This window comes from Lepidochelys kempii, chromosome 1 (assembly GCF_965140285.1).
Source record: "Lepidochelys kempii isolate rLepKem1 chromosome 1, rLepKem1.hap1, whole genome shotgun sequence".
NCBI lineage: Eukaryota > Metazoa > Chordata > Testudines > Cheloniidae > Lepidochelys > Lepidochelys kempii.
Window position 1 is genome coordinate 98,908,498 of NC_136380.1, and position 21,849 is coordinate 98,930,346.

At 40.3% G+C, this 21,849-nt stretch overlaps 1 protein-coding gene across 14 annotated transcripts in view; it reads left to right on the plus strand.

The window, feature by feature from the left end:
- MBNL2 (muscleblind like splicing regulator 2) overlaps positions 1-4,485 on the plus strand; it is a 156,550-nt gene extending 152,065 nt beyond the window's left edge. For 8 of the 14 annotated variants that reach the window (XM_078853386.1, XM_078853392.1, XM_078853394.1 and 5 more), the window contains one exon: positions 1,599-1,710. In XM_078853386.1, coding sequence (XP_078709512.1) covers positions 1,599-1,613 — 15 coding nt within the window. In that variant the 3' untranslated portion in view covers positions 1,614-1,710. Of the gene's footprint in view, positions 1-1,598 lie in introns of all 14 variants that reach the window. The other 6 variants (XM_078853387.1, XM_078853395.1, XM_073348176.2 and 3 more) reach the window with 1 other exon arrangement.
- Positions 4,486-21,849: the final 17,364 nt, after the last annotated feature.

Here is a 21,849-nt window from a genome sequence, read left to right on the forward strand (position 1 = left end):
CTAGAACAGACGGCTTGAACAGAATGACCAAACTGTAGGTGCCTTGAAAACAACAATTCAGTATCTGATCCACCTCCAGACCATAACACTTCCTGAGCTCCTACCTGGAAAACGGTGTAACTTGTACATACATGACAACACTGATGTCACTCCTGGAAATACAGTCATCTTTCTTTGAGAAATGGAAAAACTTGGTGTTCATTGTCACCACACATGTGAGCCGAGGTTTCCGGGGTACCCACAGGAAGTTGGCTGTAATAGTTAAACCATTTTGATTGCATACTGCACCTATAGCAGCAAACTGGTAGAGACATAGGCATGCTCCAACCAGCTCTTGGAGCACTCCTCATCAGTAATCATGTATGTGCTGGAATAAAGGGCTGAGCCTCATCACATGATGAGCTAGTGTGTTTCTTTTTGGTGATCTGTATGTCAGAGGTAGTATGTTGCTGGGGTTATTTTCAAAGCATCTTATTTTTTCAGATAAATTCACAATATACAATGTCACAAGCCTACAATACATAAATGGGCAGAGTACTATTTAATGCTATGTTATATACGGCCTACAAATATGGCTTGAAAATGTGTTGAGTGCCCAAATGAACAGGAAAAAAGGGGCAGTTCAGCACATGTCTTGTGCTTACCAGCCTTTCACTTTTAGCTCTGAAGTAGGGGTTTGGTGATGGTGAGATACTGCAGCATGTCTCCAGGTGGTGATGTTACACCCGGTAGGAAAGGGCATTGTAGCTGGCCTAACTAGCATATTTGGGTGATGGAAATCTGGTTTGTTTTCCAGTACTGTACAGCAGGGATGTTTAAAGTATCTTAAACGGGGTATAAAATAATACTGTTAACCTTTGCTGTATGGGAAATAAAATGATTGACCTGTAGAAAACAGGTTCCAGCACTCTTGGGCTCTAGCATACTGAAATGTCACACTAGCAAGATTAGTCATTACATGGGAAAGGTACTTCACTTAATTGACCTGCCAAAAAAAAGTTATTAAGAATTAGAAAGGTGTTGCTATGTGTCTGATCTTGTTTGAGGCATCCAGCCCAACAACTTTCACGGCTCGATTCTGTTCCTGTGGAAGTCAATGGAAAGCACCCTGTTCCCATCATTGACTTTAATGGGAGAAGGATTTGAACTTTAAAATTGTAGTAGATAATTATTCCTGTCCTCTGAGGTCCTGAGCCCGTCCTGCAAGGTGCAGAGTACCCTCAACTCCCATAGATTTCAAGGAGTATTTAGGTCGCTCAGCACTTCTAAGGATTGGCCCAATAATTGCTGGAGCCTTTCACTTTTCACTTTGACATTTTTCTTTCTTGCTTTTTTACTGGAAAATAGGGGAAATGTATCTGGTATTTTCAAGTGTAATATCCCCTTTGTCTGATTGCATGCTCTTGAGGATCTGTAATTGAAAGGAAAAGGACAAGTTTGTGAAATGCAAAAGCCTAAACCCAACATAGATCAATGGTGAAAATCTTGTGTAATCTGTGTCTTAATTTTAAATAGACCAAAGCCTAAATTGTAGTATAGTCTTCTTTTAAAAGGATAAAATCATCAAAAAGTCCAATAATATTTTCATTTCTTTATAGATAATCCTGAAATAATCAGCAGAAATGGAATGGAATGTCAAGAGACCTCATTGAGAATCACAAAACATTGTTATTGTACATACTATCCTGTTTCCTCCTCTCTAGAATTGCCACAAACTGCATGCTAAGTAAAGATTTTGTTCTTATGGACAGATCAGAAATTCTAAAAAGCTAGTGCGGTTGTATTATATATGAATATTACATATGGTATGCTTAATATAGTCCAACCTAAAATAGTTAACTACCTGATACCAGCTGTGATGTTTCAAGACATAAAGGGTAACATTTTACTTTTAAAGATTTTATAAACACCGTTTACGTCATAGGAATATTTATTATCTCCATAACTATAGCTAATGCAAATGGCCCCATTAATTTAGCATGATAAGATTCACAATTTTTTGAATCTTTCAAGTTTAGCAATAATTAATTTATATTGGCTAAAATATATCCCAGTTTCAGGTATGATTTTTAACCCTAATTATTGTTATTGTAACCAAGCAGAAAACCTCGAAATCCTATGTTTACTACCCTAGTCAGCTGACTCCAATACACAGAAAGGAAGTGAAACAAAACCCAGTGCCCCTGCTCATCACCCTGTAAGTCTAAAATTTTAAATAGTAAATCCAACGTAAAGCACAAATTCTTTAGATACACATAAGCTGATATTTGACTTGTAGAGAGAAGCTGCATTGAATCATGGAACAGCAGAAAAAAAATTAAAACTTTGCACGGTATGAACTTCATACCCCCAAACAACAGAGTCTTGAAAATATTATTTTACGAGTATATTTATAATGTTTTTAAAAGAGACTTTGCAGAAGTGCCTAAATTTTGCCACATTAGACTTGAAGGAAGTGAGGCTGATGCCAACAATCTAACCCACAATAAGTGACTAATCTTTTAAACTCTCAGTCAGGTTACCTAAAAGAAACAAGTTGCTGTTGAGGTAACTTCTGTCAAGAGCAACAACAACAAAAAGGCTGTAGGTGAGGAGATTTGTAAGATATTCTAATTTAACTAAAACTGAGTTCAGTCACTGAAAACCTGATAAGTGACTTTAATCTAGATTATTAACTAAACATTAAAAATGGAGGGAGAGTTTCAGTTGAATAAATCATTACTGTTCTTGCATTTTTTAAAATTGGATTAAAGGGTTGTAACCGGATTACAGCATGGAGGGGGGAAAAAACTAGTTCTTTTAACCTTTTTCTTTTAAAACATATTTTATGTCACAGAAATATGAAGATATCTTTAATACAACTATATACATATTATATATATACATACATACATATATATGGATTAAACAGATTTTAATGTTTACTTTTTTAAATACATTGTTGTTTTACAAGGTAATTATATATGTACAATTAAAATTTCATTTAGGTTTGGTTTAAGATTTGTTTCCAGCACTGCTGTACCAAATATTTCATATTTTACATTTTGTATGTTGCACACGTCACAAATACGTAGCTTTTAAATTATTGTTTAAAAATGAAAACAGCTGTTATAAGTGAATATTATGTATAATTGTTGACAACATCAGTTTTCTATGTGGACATTGTTGGTGATTGCAGTATTTTAACTTAACCTTTTCAGATTGATTGTAAATTATTTTAAACTTTGGCAGCACTGCCTTTTCTGAAAGGCACTAGAGGCACTAATGGTATGATTATTTGTCTAGGAAATTATTTTCCGTTCTAAATTTTGTTTGTCAAATGTCTAATTACTATCTATTTATATTAAAGCTGTAGATCTGATCACCCGAAAGAGAGAAAAAAATCACAATCTGATTGTAAAATTAACATAGTGGTTGTAATGTTGCGTTTGTTTTATTTTGTGGAAAAAATGTATCTTAACTTCTGTTATTTAGCAGTTAAGGTCTCACCATTATGTACTCTTCAAACACTAATATTTGTAGACTTTCTCAGTCATTATAACTAGGTAGTTGACATTACAACTTGCCTATATCTGTCAAAGTTGTGTTTGTTTGTTTTTAATAATAGTTCATTTAGACATTTTGGTAGCTTATTGTACAAGACTAAATGGTAAATTATCCACATTGTTTCAATATTTTATGTAGAGGACTGTTTAAAACATTGTTTTGTGCAAACTTTTTATGTTTCATGATAATTATTCTATCGTTTTTTACAGTTACTTCAGTTCTACTATTTTTTGCCCATTCGTGACAAAGCTTCAGATACATCAGGTCTTGCATTCAGACAAACCTACAAAACAAACGAGAAAATGTATTTTTAATACGAGATCCACTTTCCAACTTTATAACTTTGTGATATTCCTAGAAACTGAACAAGTACAGATCTGTGCTAAGAATAAGGAGGCAATTACACAGATGTGCAGATAAATGTACAACAGATTCTGCATTTTATTTATTAACAAATCATTTTTAGAACAATTACAAATTTGGAAAGATCTAAAACTATTTTTCTGTATAAATATTATTTGCCAAAACTTTTTGTATATTTTAAAAAGAAACTATACTGATGATGAGTAAACCTTAAATGCTTTATTTACTTAAAATAAATAAATAACCTCCCCAGAACGAACCATGAGATGGGCCAACATTGAGATAGTAAATACTATAGCTGAGACGTGATTTCAAGTTACTTGAGATGTCTCAGTATTTATTTTCTATAGATGAAACAGCACTTCACCAAATACCTTATCATTTGCCTCTTTCATACAAAATGTAATTGACTGCACTTATGCTGAATATTTCAATAATAGTTAAAGAAATCCCTTCTTTCATGCCTTTCACTGTAACCATTAGCCATCTGTTAAATACCCATTATATTTGGTTGTAACATTAAGTTCATTCACCCAATGTGCAACCGCTCAAATAAAAAGAAGCATTTTAAAATGATTGCAGCAGCCCAGCATTCTTTCATTGTCGTGACATCGTGCTGAGGAGAGCAACTGGCACAACAACAGAAATCAGAAGAAGGTGAGCATGGTATTTTTTAAAACCGTTGTTTGCTTGTGGCAAGTAACGGAGATGAAGTATCGTAAAACGAAATGATCTGGCTCAGGAGGAGCAAACATGCTTTGCCGGGGGATGGCATTCTCCTTTTTTTTCTCCTTCCCCCTAGTCAGCAGGAGCTATTAGAGCAGTATCCACAACTGCTGTGCACATCGTCTCTAGGAGGGAATTTGCATAATATATGTATGTAGTTGCAGATCTACTAGCCTTGCCCCAATCCTGAGAAGGCCTCTCTCTGCCAGGCCTGGGTTCCCTACACATCAGTTCCGCTACACTGAGGCTTGGATCCACAAAGGTATTTGAGTACCTAACCCCCAGATTTAGGCACCTAAGTCACATTTTAGGCATCACTGCATTCCATAAAAACCATCTGGCTCGACTGCCACATAACCCTGTAGATGCAAAAACGCACTCCTAAGGTTTTGCATTAGAAGTTGGTTAGGTGCTCTGATTCTGCCTCTGGGCATGCGCACTGCTGCCTCCCTCTAAGCCCCGGAGCGATTCACAAAGCAGGGGAAGATAGATGTTCACCTGACTATCTTGCCTATGGGACGCAATCCGACAGGTGTGCTCAGAGGCCACCCAACTCCACACACAAAACAGCTGGGGGTGGGGGAGATAACCTCCTTTATAACCTTTAGCCCAGAGGATAAGGTAATAACCTGGTTTGTGGGAGACCCTGGATCAAGACCTTCCTCCACCTGATGAGGAGAAGGGATTTGAACAGGGGTCTGCTGCCTCTCAGGTGGTGGTTGTAACCACCCGGCTATGGATTACATCCCATTCTCTCACTGGCCTAATTAATATTTAATTACTCTATTATTTAATTGAAGTGGAACAACGTCAACAGGAATGACAGCAGGCGCTCCACATCAGAATATTCCACAGCCCAGTGATTAGAGCACTCAGCTGAGAGGTGGTAGAGTCCTGTGTAAATCTCATCTTGTCAGGCAGAGGGGGGCACCCACATCCCAGGTGAGTGCTCTATCCACTGGGATAAAGGCTATAAGGGACCTCCTCCTCTCCCCAGCCACTGAGCTACGTGTTATGAAGGAGGTCCTTCCCAACACCCACTTCCCTGCTGCTTTGGGTGGAGTTAGGTGTTTGTCTAGCTCATTCTCACCAGAAACAACTTAGCCGTCTAAGTCACCTGACTCCAGGAGAGGGGTTCCTGTCTGTGGATCACCAGTAGAGATAGCACCTCCCTGCCACCTGGAGTTAGGTGCCTATCTCCAAGAGGGGCGCAGTTTAGGACACATCCTTTTTTTGGCATAGCCCATTGGCTATCTTAGGCAGCTCCCCACCTAGCACGCTGGCTTTGTGGATTGTGTTCTAAGGTGCCTGTCTTTTCCCATTCATTGTACAGGAGCCGAGGGACCTAGCTCAGGCTTTGTGGATTACATTGTTGCAGTGATTTTCTAGGTGCCTAAAAGGTATGTACTGCACCACCTAAGTCCCTTCGTGGATCTGGGCTTGAGGGCCTTCCATGGATTTACCTCTACCAGAACAATTACTTTATGCCACTTCTGTCAGTATACACACTATTGTGTACAATGACACAATTGTCATCTGTGCAGTGTAGCTCACAGATGTATTGGAAAAAATTATAGTTACACATTATGTCGCTTTTTTCCTGCATAGCTCTCTCAGCCTTTTATAAAAGTGAGTAAACATGAGTGTATCTGCATTTTCCCAATGGGGGAAGCAGAGGCTCATAGAGATTGTTATTTGCCCAAGGCCTGGGATTACACAGCAAACCAATGACAGAGCAGGGATTAAAATTCCTGGTTCACAGTCCCATGATCTGTTCACAAGACCATGCTGACATTTGAATCTTCAGTAGCAGGGCAGAACCCATTGCATTCAGTGTAGAGAGAAACAGAAACTTGGTGTAGCATTGTTTAGGGGACAGGCTTCTCCTTCATTCAAAAAGAGCAGAAATAAATAAAGGGCTGTCGCACCTTTTGTCAGAATCCAAGGATTGGCATGAAGGCTCCTCACTCCTGGTCAGGACGAATGAGGAGTCCTGGCCAGGCAGCGTGAGGAAGCGAACGCAGCAAGTGCAGTGCCAGTTCCATTGCAAATAGGACTTTGTTCTCTAGGGTTGTCAATTTTACACATTTGTGAACACTGCATTCACTTGTTAAATGGCTATCAAAAGAAGTAAAACCCCTCAGGGCAAGGAGCGTTTGTACCATCACCAATGAGAGCTAGTTAGAGAGGAACCCGATGTCTCAGTGATTGTGGAAAAACACCAGGCGAGCCTGTCCAATGGCAGGTGTCTCAAGCTCAATGCTTGTCAAGGAAGAGTATGTTTGGGTGAGGGGAGGAATGGAAGGTTAGAGGCCTGCTAGGGCCAGCTTCACCTGGTTCTGTTTACACTTTGTCACATGAAGCCCCATCCTGCTGAAAGTATTTGGAAAGCCAACTGCTGCCAAGAAGGCTCAGGAAATGTTGGCATTCATTTTAATTTTTAAAAATCCCTTATTTTCATAGTTTCATATTTCAATATTTATGCCTGTATCTGTAATTTTCACTCCACGCATCTGAAGAAATGGGGTTTTTACCCATGAAAGCTTATGCCCAAATAAATCTGTTAGTCTTTAAGGTGCCACCGGACTCCTCGTTGTTTTTGTGGATACAGACTAACACGGCTTGGCACCTTATTTTCATGTCAGTTAAGAAGCGCTTCTCACAACCACCCCTTCTGAACTTCCTCTCTTGTGCTGAGCTTAACTCTATAGCCAAGTTCTGTGTTTTGACTAGTAAACCTACCTTACCTCAGGTAATTGTGGGGTTTCAAAAATGAAACAAAGCACTTTAAAGAGATGAGGATTCATAATTATTAGGTTTTTCCACCAAGTTTTACCCAAGGCAGAAGGTAACTCGGTGTTGTTTATGACCACTGTAGTGTGTAGAGAGTTGAATGAGTCTTCTGCTGAAGATATTTCCTCATTTAAACTCAATGGATTTTTGAAAATGCCTTGAATTGCCTCGCTGACTCCATCTTTTTGGTATCAGGTCATTTGCATAGCATGCTCCTTGTTTCCTTTGAAAAGCCTCTTTTCTGGGTCCTTGATTTCCTTTTCGAATGCTATGTAAAGATTACATTTTTGGCTGTGACTTTTTTTTAATGGTTCAAGATTATTTTTATTGCTTTTGCTAGAAGGTACATTCAGGAATGCACTAGCAAAGTGATTAAAATTACTGGTAAACACAGTGGGGGGAACAGCTGATAAAGATTAACATGAAATTCATACCTGTGTTATCTTTCAGTGGATGCTAACATTAATTTGAAATGTTATAAGAAAATGTTTCTTACAGCAAAAAAAAGAGAAATAAAAATGTTTTGAAATATGAAAGGAAGATGAGTGGCATGAAACTGAGAAAGGGAAGGTTAAAAGCAAGAAAGGACTGTCTGTGCCATGTTGTGTAATTGTGATGTTTCCACAAAAGGTGCTTGAAGAATTATGTAGATACTGGTGAATACATTGTTTGTAACTCCACATGTTCATTTTTACAAATGGCCTTTAACCTCTGAAGATCTGAGTTCAAATCCTAGTTTCGGGTGGAAATAAATTTAGTGAGCCTTTTCCTAGTCTTCGTCCACATCACAAACCAGTACAGTTTCGCCTGAATGGTAATAGAGTCACAGGATCAAAATAGCACAAGGTCACCAGATTCCCTTGTGATGTAAGGGTGATATAGATAGGTCAGGATTCACATACATTTGAGGAACTAGGTGGGGGGATGGTGGCTCAGCTTCATGCCTAGGCTGAACTTGAGCCAAGCCAAAGCTAGTTCTGTACTTTCATTAGCAATACATTTGCTTACTTTCCATGTAAGGGTGTGGCAGGGAAGCAGAGGTGTTTTCTTCTTCTTTGTATGAAAACAGTTACTTATCTGAGAGCAAATGGACTTTCCTATAGACATTAGAATCAGTGAGCCTGGAGTTAGCAGCTAACAGTGCTATTCAGAACTAATAGATACCACTTTTCAGCTTGAGGCAAATACAGATGTTTTTTCTCATGAAGAAATTGTTTTAATTTGTAGCACTGTCAGCCACAAGTAACCAGCAATAAAACCAGAAATTACGATGAATTTTACAGTTTTGCCAACCCCAAACATTCAAAAATCTTGAGTTAATACCCCAGACATCATCAGATTAGCTTAAAAACCTCACGATTTTTTTAAAAATCATAAATGTTGAGTTCTGTTTATTCAACATCTGTTTTTTGGATGTTTAGAATACACTTAGGTCACATTTTTAAAGCTTTTCTCCCCAAAAGTGAGGGCCCAAAAACTTACTTACAAAACAGAGATCCCCATGCATTCATATGACTCCAAGAGGTGGGCCTTAAGAAAAATACTGTATATCATGACACTCATGATAAAATATAAGAGTTGGCAACACTGACAATTTTATAAGGTTTGTTTTCTTTGGGATATTATTTCTCGTTCCGACACAGATGGGAAATGCACAGGTGAAGAGGGGACATCAGTAAGTCTTTGTCAGATAGCACCACCATGGGCTCTCTCAGGCCTGGTCTTCACACGTTTTTTGTACTGTTATAACTATGTTTGTTAGTGGTGTGATTTTTTTTACCGATACAGTTTGTCAACAGGACCCCTAGTGTTGATGCATTTATACAAGTATAGCTTATTCCCTATTCTACATGGGAGTAAGCATGGGTGACGCATGAGCCCCCCCTTCAGGGAGGCTAGCCACCCGGACCCAGCCCTTCTGCTGGAGCCCCCACCCACTGCCTGCCAGAGCCCCGCTCAACTTCCCCCCAGCCCATGAGAGCCCGGAGGAGCACTGGCCGAACAGCTCCAGGCCGCCCTCCGGCCCCAACCACCTGCTGGCCTCCGGTGGGAGCTGAGGTGCCGCTGGCTTGGAGGAAAGGGTGCAGTGTAGGTGGGATGAGGGCTTGGCTTAGGCCTTGGCCTACTACACCCACTGCCCATGGGAGTAAGCTATACTGGCCCATGGGAGTAAGCTATACACACATTTATACCAGTATTACTGCATCCACACATCCATACTACTGAATAGTAATAAACTTCCATTCTGTGCTTCCATCTTTCTCCAAGGGCCCAGTCCAACTCCCATGGAAGTTAGTGGGACTCGTTCTATTGGCTTTAATGGAAGTTGGATCAGATGAGTACTATTCACATCCTACTTAGTCTAACTTTCAGTTTCTGTGTTCTTCTGGGGATGTGTGTACTATGGAAAGCCCATCCTGATTCTCACCTCTTTTTTTTTTTTGTTTAATGTTTTCATTGGATGGTGCAGTTTTATTGCTTTTATGCTCCAGAAGCATATTTCAACCCTTTCCCCATCACGGGTGTTATTTAAAGTATGCCTGCCCATTAGTCCTATACTGTTTGTACTCGGGCAAACACACTCCACTCACCGCACAAAGGACCTGGACCTCATTTGCAAGCAAACTATTCTGAAGTCACTAAAACTGCATTCCTTTCGGATTAAAAGAAATCCTTTATTAATTGGAAAAACAGAAGAAGAAAAATCATCCTCTCAGCCTGTAAGAAACATCATCTGATCCCATTGTAAGCAGCCTTCAAATATTCTTTCAGGCCCTCATATTCCCAGCCACACCTTTTCTGGCAGTATTTAAGGGATTCATCAGTTCCACGCTATGAGCCAGGCCTTTCTTGCAGTAATCTTATAGGCCTATACTGGCCGATCTGAGGGGTCACTTCCTGTAAGGCTATTCAGTCTATCTGCAGCTTCACAACAACAACAACAAAAATACAGCACCGTTAGGCATTTCCATATAGATTAGTTAGAAATATGACCTTGCATTGCTCATTCACACTTGCACGCGAATTGTGGGGTGGGGTGGGAATATGGTTTGGGCATTTTAAATAAAATGTTACTTCAACATAGCTCCCTTCTGGGGGTTCATGTGTTCTTACAAAAGGCAACAAGTTCAAGCAGCTGCTGGACAGGCTGCTGTGGGCAGTATTTTGTGAACCTGGACAAGGGGAACGTACCAGGTGAAAGTCTGTCTCAGACTGCCTGAAGAGTCCTGTTTCAGAGTAGCAGCCGTGTTAGTCTGTATCCGCAAAAAGAACAGGAGGACTTATGGCACCTTAGAGTCTAACCCATTTATTAGTGCATAAATGGACGCAAATCTGACATCAGGAATCATAACATCCAAAAACCGGTAGGAGAACACTTCAACCACTCAGTAAAAGGTTTAAGAGTGGCAATTTTGCAACAGAAAAGCTTCAAAAACAAGACTCCAGTGAGAAACTGCAGAGCTTGAATTAATATGCAAACTAGATACCATTAACTTGGGTTTGAATAGAGACTGGGAGTGGCTGGGTCATTACACATATTGAATCTATTTCCCTGTGTTAAGTATCCTCACACCTTCTTGTCAACTGTCTAAATGGGCCATCTTGATTATCGCTACAGACGTTTTTTTCTCCTGCTGATAATAGCTCGTCTTAATTAATTAGCCTCTTACGGTTTGTATGGCAACTTCCACCTTCTCTGTATGTATATAGATATCTTCTTACTATATGTTCCATTCTATGCATCCGATGAAGTGGGCTGTAGCCCACGAAAGCTTATGCTCAAATAAATTGGTTAGTCTCTAAGGGGCCACAAGTCCTCCTGTTCTTTTTTTAAAGATTCATGGTGGTCAAATAATGGAAACACATATCTGCATATAATTATTTAATGAAAAAGTTGACAACTTTCACAGTGAATATTATTCATAACAAATTGTTCAGTTACATCTCTTTTGGATCATGGGAAGGCTGAAGAGAGAAGATTGCAGAGTGGGCCAGGGACCATCAAACAGGGGCTAATGATGAAACCTAAGAGAATGACATATTGATTCTCTTCCGGGTTTCCTCCCACCCTCTGCATCTCATCTTTACCCCTGTATGACTAGTCTGTTTCCTACTGGTAAGAAGAATTATTTTCTGTGTGAGAGGCACAAAACAAAAGCCACCACATTGTGTTTTGTGCTAAAATATGAACTATCTTCCTGGGATCTGAGATAGGTCCAAGAACAAAAATTTTGTGACCTGCCTACAAGCTGTGGTGAAGGCAGCAAATGTGTTTCTTTTTTCAGAATAATTATCAGTGGAACTGCTTTCAAATCCAAGTTTCCTGTGGAATATAATTATTCCTGTTTAAATAAAGGACTCTGTCAGAGCTATTTAGCAGCACCTCTTTGTACAAAGCAAGAGCTGTTTCTTCTTAACACGGCACTCTTTCTACCCTTCCCAGAACATTACTCTTTTAGTATCAAATATTGTGCAGCCAAAATGTCTAAAATCAAAGATCATTTTACATTCAACTGAGTTATTGAAATTTGAAAATGTTGCAATGAAGGGAATTTACTTTACTTTTTTATTATTGTTACTATTGCATGCATCACAAATTCTTCAAGGGGAGCAGCCAGTTCTTCCTTCCTTCCTCCCTATTTTAAGAGGCTTCCTTGTAGGTAGTTGGGACTGGATTGTTGCTCCAGGAGTACAATGTTGGGGCCAGTTTGGCATATGACTGGTAGGGGAGTGGCCAAAGAAAAAAATGGGCTTTATACTATAATGTGATGTTTGCAGAATTTGGGCTCTGCCAGATCAGTGATGTTAATGTGTTTCATCTTTGGGAGACCTCAACCAAGAATACCCTGACACTGGCTCTCTTAAGGTTGAACCTTGAGTCCATCCTTCATAATATTCACATGGAACAGAACTGCTGCAGAGAAAGAGAGAGGCTGGCAATCTTTGAGATGACCAGGATCGTGACCTTTCTCTAGGACTGGACTGGCAGCTAGAGTACATTGTAGAGCCATGGTGTTCTGTGTTCTCAGTTTTCTTCACTTACTGGTCACATTACTGTATGTTGAACGAGTTGTTGTTTTTGACTGGTCTGGGTAGAATGATTTGCAGTAATCAAGCTTTGAGGTGATAAAAGCATAGATTATTGTATCTAAGGTGAAAGGAATGGACATAGTCTCCGGACCAGTCAAAGGTGGAGCCACTGCTTTTATCCGATCATCTACAAATCAGGAAGGAGATTTTTTTCAGGACCCTGAAATTGCAGACCACCAAGTCAGATGGTGGGAAACACCCCCAGCAGAGGATGAGGTAATGTAGTGGGGGGGGGGGGCGGGGAGAGGGATAGCTCAGTGATTTGAGCATTGGGCTGCTAAACCCAGGGTTGTGAGTTCTATCCTTGAGGGGGCCATTTAGGAATCTGGGGCAAAAATTGGGGATTGGTCCTGCTTTGAGCAGGGGGTTGGACTAGATGATCTCCTGAGGTCCCCTCCAACCCTGATATTCTATGATTCTATGAATGTTTCCTGCTAGTTCCTCCTGTTGCTTATTTCTTCCCTTCACCATCACCTTTGTCCTAGCTAGATTGAGTATGAGCCAGCTGTTTCTCATCCAGAGCCATATTTTCCTCCTTGGGACAGCAGGTTTGGGTTGAGGGTGGCCTCTGATGTCTAAACCTTCAGAAGTGATAGTAGCTTATTCCTAGATGGATGCCATCTCACAACTAACCAATTTACTAAACAAATTGGTTCCAGTAGAGGTTTCCTAGGGGAATTGGGAACAACAGAAGGAGTCCAAAAGAGAGGTTTTGGTCTCTAAGAGGCAAAACTGGGGAGATACTCTTTTCCCAACTGGCCCAGCCAATCCCCAAGACAGAAACCAAGAAAGGTGAGGCTTGGGGAAGCAGGGGCAAGTTAAGAACTGCCACAGTGCCCAGAGCCAGTCTCTGCAGGGAGACAGGGAACATGCAGCTCTTGGCCTGCTCAAAGGGATGTATTACAGTGATTGGCAGAAACTGTGGTGGAGTTTAGCAGGTGTAAGACAGAGAGAGAGAGAGAGAGAAGCAGGGAACAGGAGCAAGGAAGGAGATACAGCTCTGGCTGTGGGGCAAATGTTACGGGGTGCACTAAAAGGGTCTGGAACAAAGAAGCTGGCTTTTAGAGGTTCACTATACTCTAATGGTGAAGGCATTTTCTGCTCTAGGTTATATGTAGGCTCTAAGCCAGTTAGTACAAAAGGCCTATTTTTTAAAGAAGGATTTTCATGAATTAAAGGGTTTTAATCCTTGATCTTTTTCATTGTTCACAATCATAACTGCTGTCAAACAGCAAAGACTCCTTATAAGATTTCAAAAAAAAAAGAAAGAAAGAAAATTCAAGACCTCCTAATGATCTAGAACAATGTATTCAGAAGTTATTTAAAGTATACATTAGTCATGTCCCTTGAATTCCACAGCACTTCGTCTGGCTACTTTTAACATATTTTGCAGCTGTGATAATGTGTTTGGGCCTGCAGTTCTGAACCTGCAAAATACACTTATGCTGAAAATTTCTCAGAGCCTTGCTGTTCTGCAGAATCTGTCATTAACAAAAACCAGAAGGGTTAGCCTAAGTACTGCCTGTCCACCTGCCTCTCCAAATTTAATGAATACAGAAACACACACAAGTGGAAAATGTCTGTCCCTCTCTTAGAAGGCTATATTTTCATTAATGCAAACATCACTTTTAATATCCACTTTCACAAAATTGTAATCATTATGAGTGCACTATGTACAGAATTTAGTGATGAGAAATGAGAAGTAGACTGTGTGATGTTAGGTCATATAGTTCACCTCCCTGTCAATACAGGTTCGTGCTATAGTCTTCCTTAAGTAGTAAATGAACTAACATCAGTAGCTTGACGTATTTTTTTTAACTTCTGATGTCACAGTGCCCTCAACAATCATCCTTCAGGTGCTTTTCCCCAGGTAAAATACCTTTTGTTAAAATTCAAGCCCCATCGTTCCCCTCCTGTTTTGCATGGGGAAAATAGCCTGAGCCCATGAATTGAAGCGGGGACAGGAGCAGGATAGCAAAAGGGGAGAGTGTGGTCTCCACAGTATGCTACCCCTTCTTCTGACTACATGGAATTCTTTTTGCTGAGGTTCTGTATGGTTTTAGGTCCACCAGTTTGGAGAGGGCAGGAGCCATTCACATTCTGCCATATTCTCCTTACAAAACTGTGGGACAAAGCACTGCAGATAAGAGCCAGCAGAGGTTTATACTGCTGCTTCTTCCACACATGGAAACCCACTTGCATGGGATATGGGCACAGCTGGCAGATGGGAGAGCCCTTAGTAGCATAGCACCTGCAGGAGACAAGCTGCCCAAAGACAGGTAGGAACCGGTGGGGACAGCCACCTGGACTGAGGCCAGAGGTCTCTGAGAGGATCATATACATGAATCACTCCCACATGCACTTCTTTCTAAGTCCTTGCACTGATTCATAGACGTTAAGGCCAGAAGGGATCATCATGATCATCTAGTTCAGTGATATTCAGACCTCAGTGGTTCAGGAGGCAAATTAGTGATCAACATTATCCAAAAGAGCCACAGTAGTGTGAGTTTATTGTTACATTTACTATAGTGTTATATAGTCATATTTAAACAGTATGACGGGGAAATATTTAGTTTGTGTTTATATATATATATATATATATATATATATATAAACACAAACTATATATATATATACATACTCACAGCAAAATGATTGACCAAGTATTATTATTTATCAACTATGATTGGCTAATAACATAGTGAAAGCATCCTGATTGGTTAATAGCTTAGAGTGGTTAATAATTAGATCACAGTGTTTTAATATCATGTACTGCAAAGAGCCACAGGAGATACATTGAAGAGCCACTTGCAACTCATAAGCCTCAGGCTGAGTATCACTGATCTAGTCTGACCTCCTGCACATTGCAGGCCACACAACCTCACCCCCATCACTCCTGTAATAGACCCCTAACCTCTGGCTGAGTTACTGAAGTCCTCACATCATGATTTAAAGCATATCTAATCTTCCTTTGCTAGTGCAGTTATTGGGAAATACCTTTCACTCTTAGTCATGGGTTGGGTTGCAGTCTGTCCTTAGCTTGTTCTTTGTCTGTTCATGCTCTTCATCTGCCCTCTGCAAAGGGCAGAATATCTAGTGTTGGTAATTAGGCTGCAAGTTTCCATAGATTTTTACCCTCTTCTTTTTTTCGTCATTGCCACACTCCATCTCTTTTCTTGTTCCTCCATATTTATCTTGACTGTTGTTTCAGTTCGCAGTCTCTGGCTGTTTCTGCCATAGGGCACTCTTCCAGAGTGACTAAAATCAAATCTTTTGCTTCAGGTCTTCAGCCAGTCACCTGCAGGGGTAAGGAAGGAATTTTTTCGTGCAGTGCAAAATTGGCCAGATGTATTCTGGGGGGGATTTCATCCTGAAGCATCAGAGACTGGCCTCAGCTGAAAACACGATACTGGATGGGGCAGTGTCATGCTCTGGGGTGCAGTTCAGACCAGTGAGAGAGTGTGTCACTGCCTGTCCCATATCCCTGAGTGCCTCAAAACACTCTGCTACTGGAGCTCCCTTGTCTGGACGCTCCCAGCCAGCATATGAGCATGCACTGCATGTCTGTGGGTTAAGCAGATCTGACTCAATACATCTCATTCCAGCAGCCTGCTTGTTACACCAGAGCCACACTCTGGCCTCCTGACAAGATGACCCCCAACAACCCTCCATCCCCAAACCGTGTACCTTGCAATGTCCTGCCCTCTCCTGGACCACTCAGTGAGATCTTAAGGTTTGTTTGTTCCTTTGCAGATACAATACCCAGCAGCTTGCCATGCTAACTGGAGTTACCATTCACTTTAAATCAAACATAGCACTGGGCTGGTTTAGATTAAAAGTAAAACAAGTTTATGAACAAAATGAGATTGGATTTGAAGTGAGTTCAAGTATAAAGGATAGGGTTAGAAATGATTACAACAAATAAAAGTGAAAAAGACCTTCTAGAAGCTAAGAATGAAAACAAGCTACAGCCTTTGTTCAAGGTAGTTTCCTTACCAATCTCTTTTCCAGCAAGATGCTGACCACCTCCTTGGTCAGGCTCTCCCACAAAGTCCAAAGCGCTTGGTTCCTTTGTTGTCTTAAGTGACAGGTAACTTGGGGTTCTTTGCCCCTCTCTTTTATAGCCCACTGCAGCATTGAAAAGGATCCTTCTGAAGAGTACCCCCCAAAGTTCATTCAAGCTGTGAGGAAGGTGACATGGAGTGGTTATCTACTCCCCTTGATGGTCCCATTTGCCTTTTATTTAAATTGCATTCCCATTGTCTCTTAATGTACCCTGGAAATACTTCAAGGTGGCAGAATCACATTCCTTTGTCGAGGGTGGGTAACTTTAGCTCTACCTGCACACACACATTGAAAACATAATTTCCAATAAATTTATAATTTTGAATTTGTCCTCCACGTATACACCACATTATACTATTAATAATCAGTATGGTATTGGCTTTCTATTGCTATCTCACATTACACCTTTGAAATACAGGTTATGACCACAGTGAGTTGGGGTACATTGAACTGGTCAAGCCAGCTGAAACTTACTATCAGATATCAGTGAGCCTCTTCCATTGGGATACCGTTAGGTCACATTGGACCAGTGCTCTGCAATGGTATAGAGAATCTTCTTTCTCTGGCTGGTGTGTTCAGTCACATGCTCAAGGTCAAACTGATCATCTGACTGGGTCTGAGAAGGGATTTTCCCCTGGTCAGACTGGCACAGACCTTGGGAGTTTTTGCCTTCCTCTGCAGCATGGGGTATGGATTGCCTGCTGGAAGCATCTGTGAAAATCTCACCTAATCAATTCCTTGCCATTCCTTGGGCACTTGGGGGCACCCCAGTCTCTCTCCTGTTCTCTATCAGTGACATACAACATTTAGTCTCCTAAATAATGAAATGCTTTAATTTAATGCAACACGGGAATATCTGAGTGAAATGTAATGGCCTATGATATACAGAAGGTCTGGCAAGATGACCTAATGGTTTCTTCTGGCCTTAAAATACATGAAACTTCATTTGAATTGCTCCATTGGTTTCAGAGCCTTTAGCTGTTGCTCAAGCCCCTGGATCTTTCACTTCAGAAGGGGGAAAGGCTGCAGACTTGATACCAATATGGCCCTTCTGGATTTCGTTCTGGAAAGCAAACATTGAGAAGGTTCCACATTGGCTCACCTTGGTTCTTTCATTATCCATTCTATATCCCAGCTGTGTTATTTCTTCATAGGAGTCTCTTCACTTGCTGGGACTTGTCAGTGTCAACACACTTCAGTCTCTTCCTCCCAGAATTCCCTCTGTCGTCTGATCTTCCCTGTTCTTGGCTCACTGTGTTTCCCAAGTCATAGGTCTTTATGTCTGCTTCAGCTCCATGCACTCATTATTATCAACACTGTCTCACTGCTTCAGCTATTCATTCAGCCTCCACACAGAGCTTTCAGTTACATTATAGCCATGAAATACATTTCTTTTCTTTTAAGTGTTAGGAAAAGCTCCCAATGGCTTTTATAACATTTCATCCATTTAGAGCTGTACTTTGTATTTGTTTCTAAATAAGCCTTAAAGAAAAAAAAGGCTGATGTTTTTTTTTTCTTTTTTGGTGATTAGTACTGCCTCCAGCTCTGCCTGTACAGCTATTAAATCTATCCAGGTCGTCTTGAAGAGGAATTGCTTTGTATTCCAGTTCCACTGCTGCGCACTTTCCATACAGTGTCTGATTTCCACTTGCACTAAGCCTTTTCCCTTTGAAAATTTCTTATTATTCAACCTCTTGGCACCATTTCTATCCCATCCCAAGCAATGTTTGGGTTCATCATTTATATCCTTGAACTTTTTCAGTTACTCAGTCATTTGTGTTACATTTTGCCTTTCAGTTGGAATATGTTTGAATTCCAGTTTTTCCTCCTGTCACTCCCACCCAAGGCAACCACCTCATTTGGTAATTGGGTAATAATGGTCTGATATCAGAAGAATCTTTGATTCCTGCTTTCCCCAGCAAATGTTTTGAAATAAAGAAAAAAATCTCTGTGCGGTACCCAAGAGTTTTCATGCTTTGGTGATAATAAGAACAAACTCTCCTCTTACTGGTTTTAACTTTTTAAGGAACCATCATTTTTCTTCCTGTCGTTCCCCTCTTTTTTCATCTTTCCGTCTCAGTGTTCCAAACCAGATTAAACTCTTCAATGGACTGTTTTGGAAAAACACTTTGAAACTTCTCAACTGTCCTCAGTGGGGATGGGGTGTGTGTGGGAGGGTCATCTCTTACTTCAGATCCAAATTTGTCTCTGCTCCACCGTCATCTTAAGGGCTCTTTATTTTCATTACCGTTAATTATTGACATTGGGAATTTGATGCTTAGAGATCTTGTTGTTTATGCTAAATTTGTCCCACATCATTTAAAGCTTACTTTCTAAGTAATAACTGGACTATCAGTTATTTTGTATTTTTTTGTTCTGAACGACTGTTTCACACTTAGGGAGGCAGCATCATTCAGTGGATAGACACAGGATTATAAATCTGAAGAGCTGGGTTCCATTCTCTGCTCTACCACTGACTCACTTGACCTTGAGTAAATCACTTAACGTTGCTGCGGCTCAGTTTCCCCATCTGAAAATGAAGCTAATGAATGTTAAAGTACTTTTATGAAGCATTTTGAGCTATACAGTAGTTACAGATCAATGTAAAAGCTGACTACAATCTTCTCTCATTTACTTCATGGAACACACTTTAAATCAAGGAGTGGCAGATGTGTAAACGAGCGCAGAAATGGACCGTTATTATTTATTTGAACATGACAGCTTGAAGTGTACACAGACACACACACACGTTTGTACAGTTGATGCACAAATTCCCAAGGCGAGACCCTTGGCTGATATAAACTGATGTAGATTCACTGAAGACAGAAGAGCTATGCCAATTTATACCTGCTGAGGTGCTGGCCCCAGGACTTCCTGTTTGGGGGAAATACTACAACTAAGGACATCTTGGGCCTTTTATTCTCCTCCCCCCCCTGCGAAAAAAATCACATGGTTAAATATAGCATATTTACCCTTCATTAAATGCATGTGTTTGTGTATAGACACACATGCACAGGGGGAAGCACCAACAGCGCGGCAAACATAAAGACTTGCACTGAGGAGATTGGTCCCAGGCTTAAAGGGAATGCCTATGTATTACGGACTGTAACCTACCTGTAGTATCCAGTGGGATAAGGAAAATTGCTTGATCCAAATACCGCAGCCTAATAAGGTTTAAGATTGAGATTGTGTTCTTACCTTTTATTTTCTTTCATTTTCTCTCTGACCTTTTGTGTCTATAATCATTTAAAATCTATCTTTCTGTGGTTAATAAACCTGTTTTATATTTTACCTAAACCAGTGGGTTTTGATTAAAGTGCTTGGGAAATCTCAGCTCAGTTTACAAAGGCTGGTACATGTCCTCTCCATACTGAGGAAGGGGCAGAGTAGGTAATGAATTTACACTGGTCAGGCTTCTGACCAGGGCAAGACAGTATAGTTGGGGGAGGGGGGTTTCAGGGCTAAGGAGCTTGTGGGGGAAGAGCAGGGAATTGGCTGGTGCCTTTCTCTGTGTGATTTGTGAGTGGCTCAGGAAGCATTCATGCAATCTAGCTGGGTGTGGGGCTCCACATGCTGTTGTACTAAGTGATAACACCTGGAGGGGTTTGCTGCTTGTCTCTAGCAAAACGTTGTGGGAGACAGCCCAGGCTGGAGAGTTAAACAGGCACAGTGGTACCCAGTCCCAGCTTGTATCTCAGGGATCCTGTCACAAATTGGACTACAGTGTCCCATATTCCAGGAAGAGTTGCTAGATAAAGGCTCTGCACCCAGAAAGTGTGCATAGAAGCCCAGAGTTTGATACAGTGAGTGGATACCATCTAGTTCCAGATCGCCTAAGGGCACACCGGTCCCCAGGTTTGGTCTGTTACAGCAGCTTGATGAGCATCACAAGGGGAGCTCATTCATGGTTGTAACAGTGTGAATCAAAATTAATTTAACTATTTCAGTTCAAGTCTGTAGACAGAGACTCTTATTTTGGAATAAAGTGGTTAAAGATCAATTGGCAAATTGATGCTAGCCACTTTTATTCCCAAAAAACCCATTTCCACAAATAGACTTGTCCTGAAATAACTAAATCAGTTTTAGGAAAAAAATTAAATATATGCAAGTTTGTCTGTAGACCATGTCTGAGAAATGAGGACAACTAGCTGTTTATTGAGAAAAAAAACACTCTATTTTAAAAGCTAATTCAAACTGTGGCTATCTTAGCTCACTTTCCCCAGAACATAGCTACTCCAGTCTTTAGAGATTTCACTGTATTAAAACTAAATGATAAAAAAACTGATTGAGGGAAGGGAAATAGGTGCAGTAACTGTGATCTTCTGTTGGCACCGCTTACAAATCCAATTGTAATGAAATGTACGACACTGCTGCTGAAATCTTGTTCTATAAAATAAGGAGTTAAACATTTCCTTTTAAGTCTGACTCAAAAAAATTAGCAGTATGACTTGTGGTGACTATTCAGACTCTGGCACCCTAACGAAACCAGACTATTCATTGTCTCACTTCCTCATAAATCTTGTGTTGAATTGATTTCTTTTGAACGTCTGAAGCAAAAAAAAAAAAAAAAAAAGCCATGAAGTAACAAAGTAGCCATTTTCAGTTTATTTTTTTACGTATCTTTATATATTTTGAAACTGACTTCTTCAGTCCTGAAGGTGCATCTGAATATCAGACTATGACACTGAGCCAGAGAGGGTTAAGCAACCAGCAGGCTGGTTGACTTGAAAATAACCCTTAAGGACACATTAGAAGAGTATTGACATGGTAAACAGGGCCATTCCTTATAGATAGTTAGCAAAGCCATGTTATATAAACTAGAATAATTGAAATGTAGGGCCTGTATTGTTAGAGAATCAGAAATAGATACTAACTGTATTTGTCTGTTTACCTATACCTTGTTAGAAGTTTAACAATGTGATCTAATTAGCTTGTAGATGCTAAACTTTTGTTCCTGTCTATAATATTTCATCTATAGTCTATTGATTCAGAGATCAAAAAGGGATATTTACATTTAGAACTTGTGGTGTAATAATATCACCGTCTTTATTTCTCTTTGAAGTTTTTTAAACTACCTGTGAACTGTTTGAATGGTTAATTGTCGTATGCTAATCAATGGAACTAGTTATCAGTGTATGCCTAGGACATACAGATTTATAGCAAAGCAACAACATACATTACCTATTCTTCATCAAAGGAATGCCTGCTGTGGTCATTTGCTGCCAATATCATCTGCACTTCAACTACAAAGGATCTTTTGGGTCT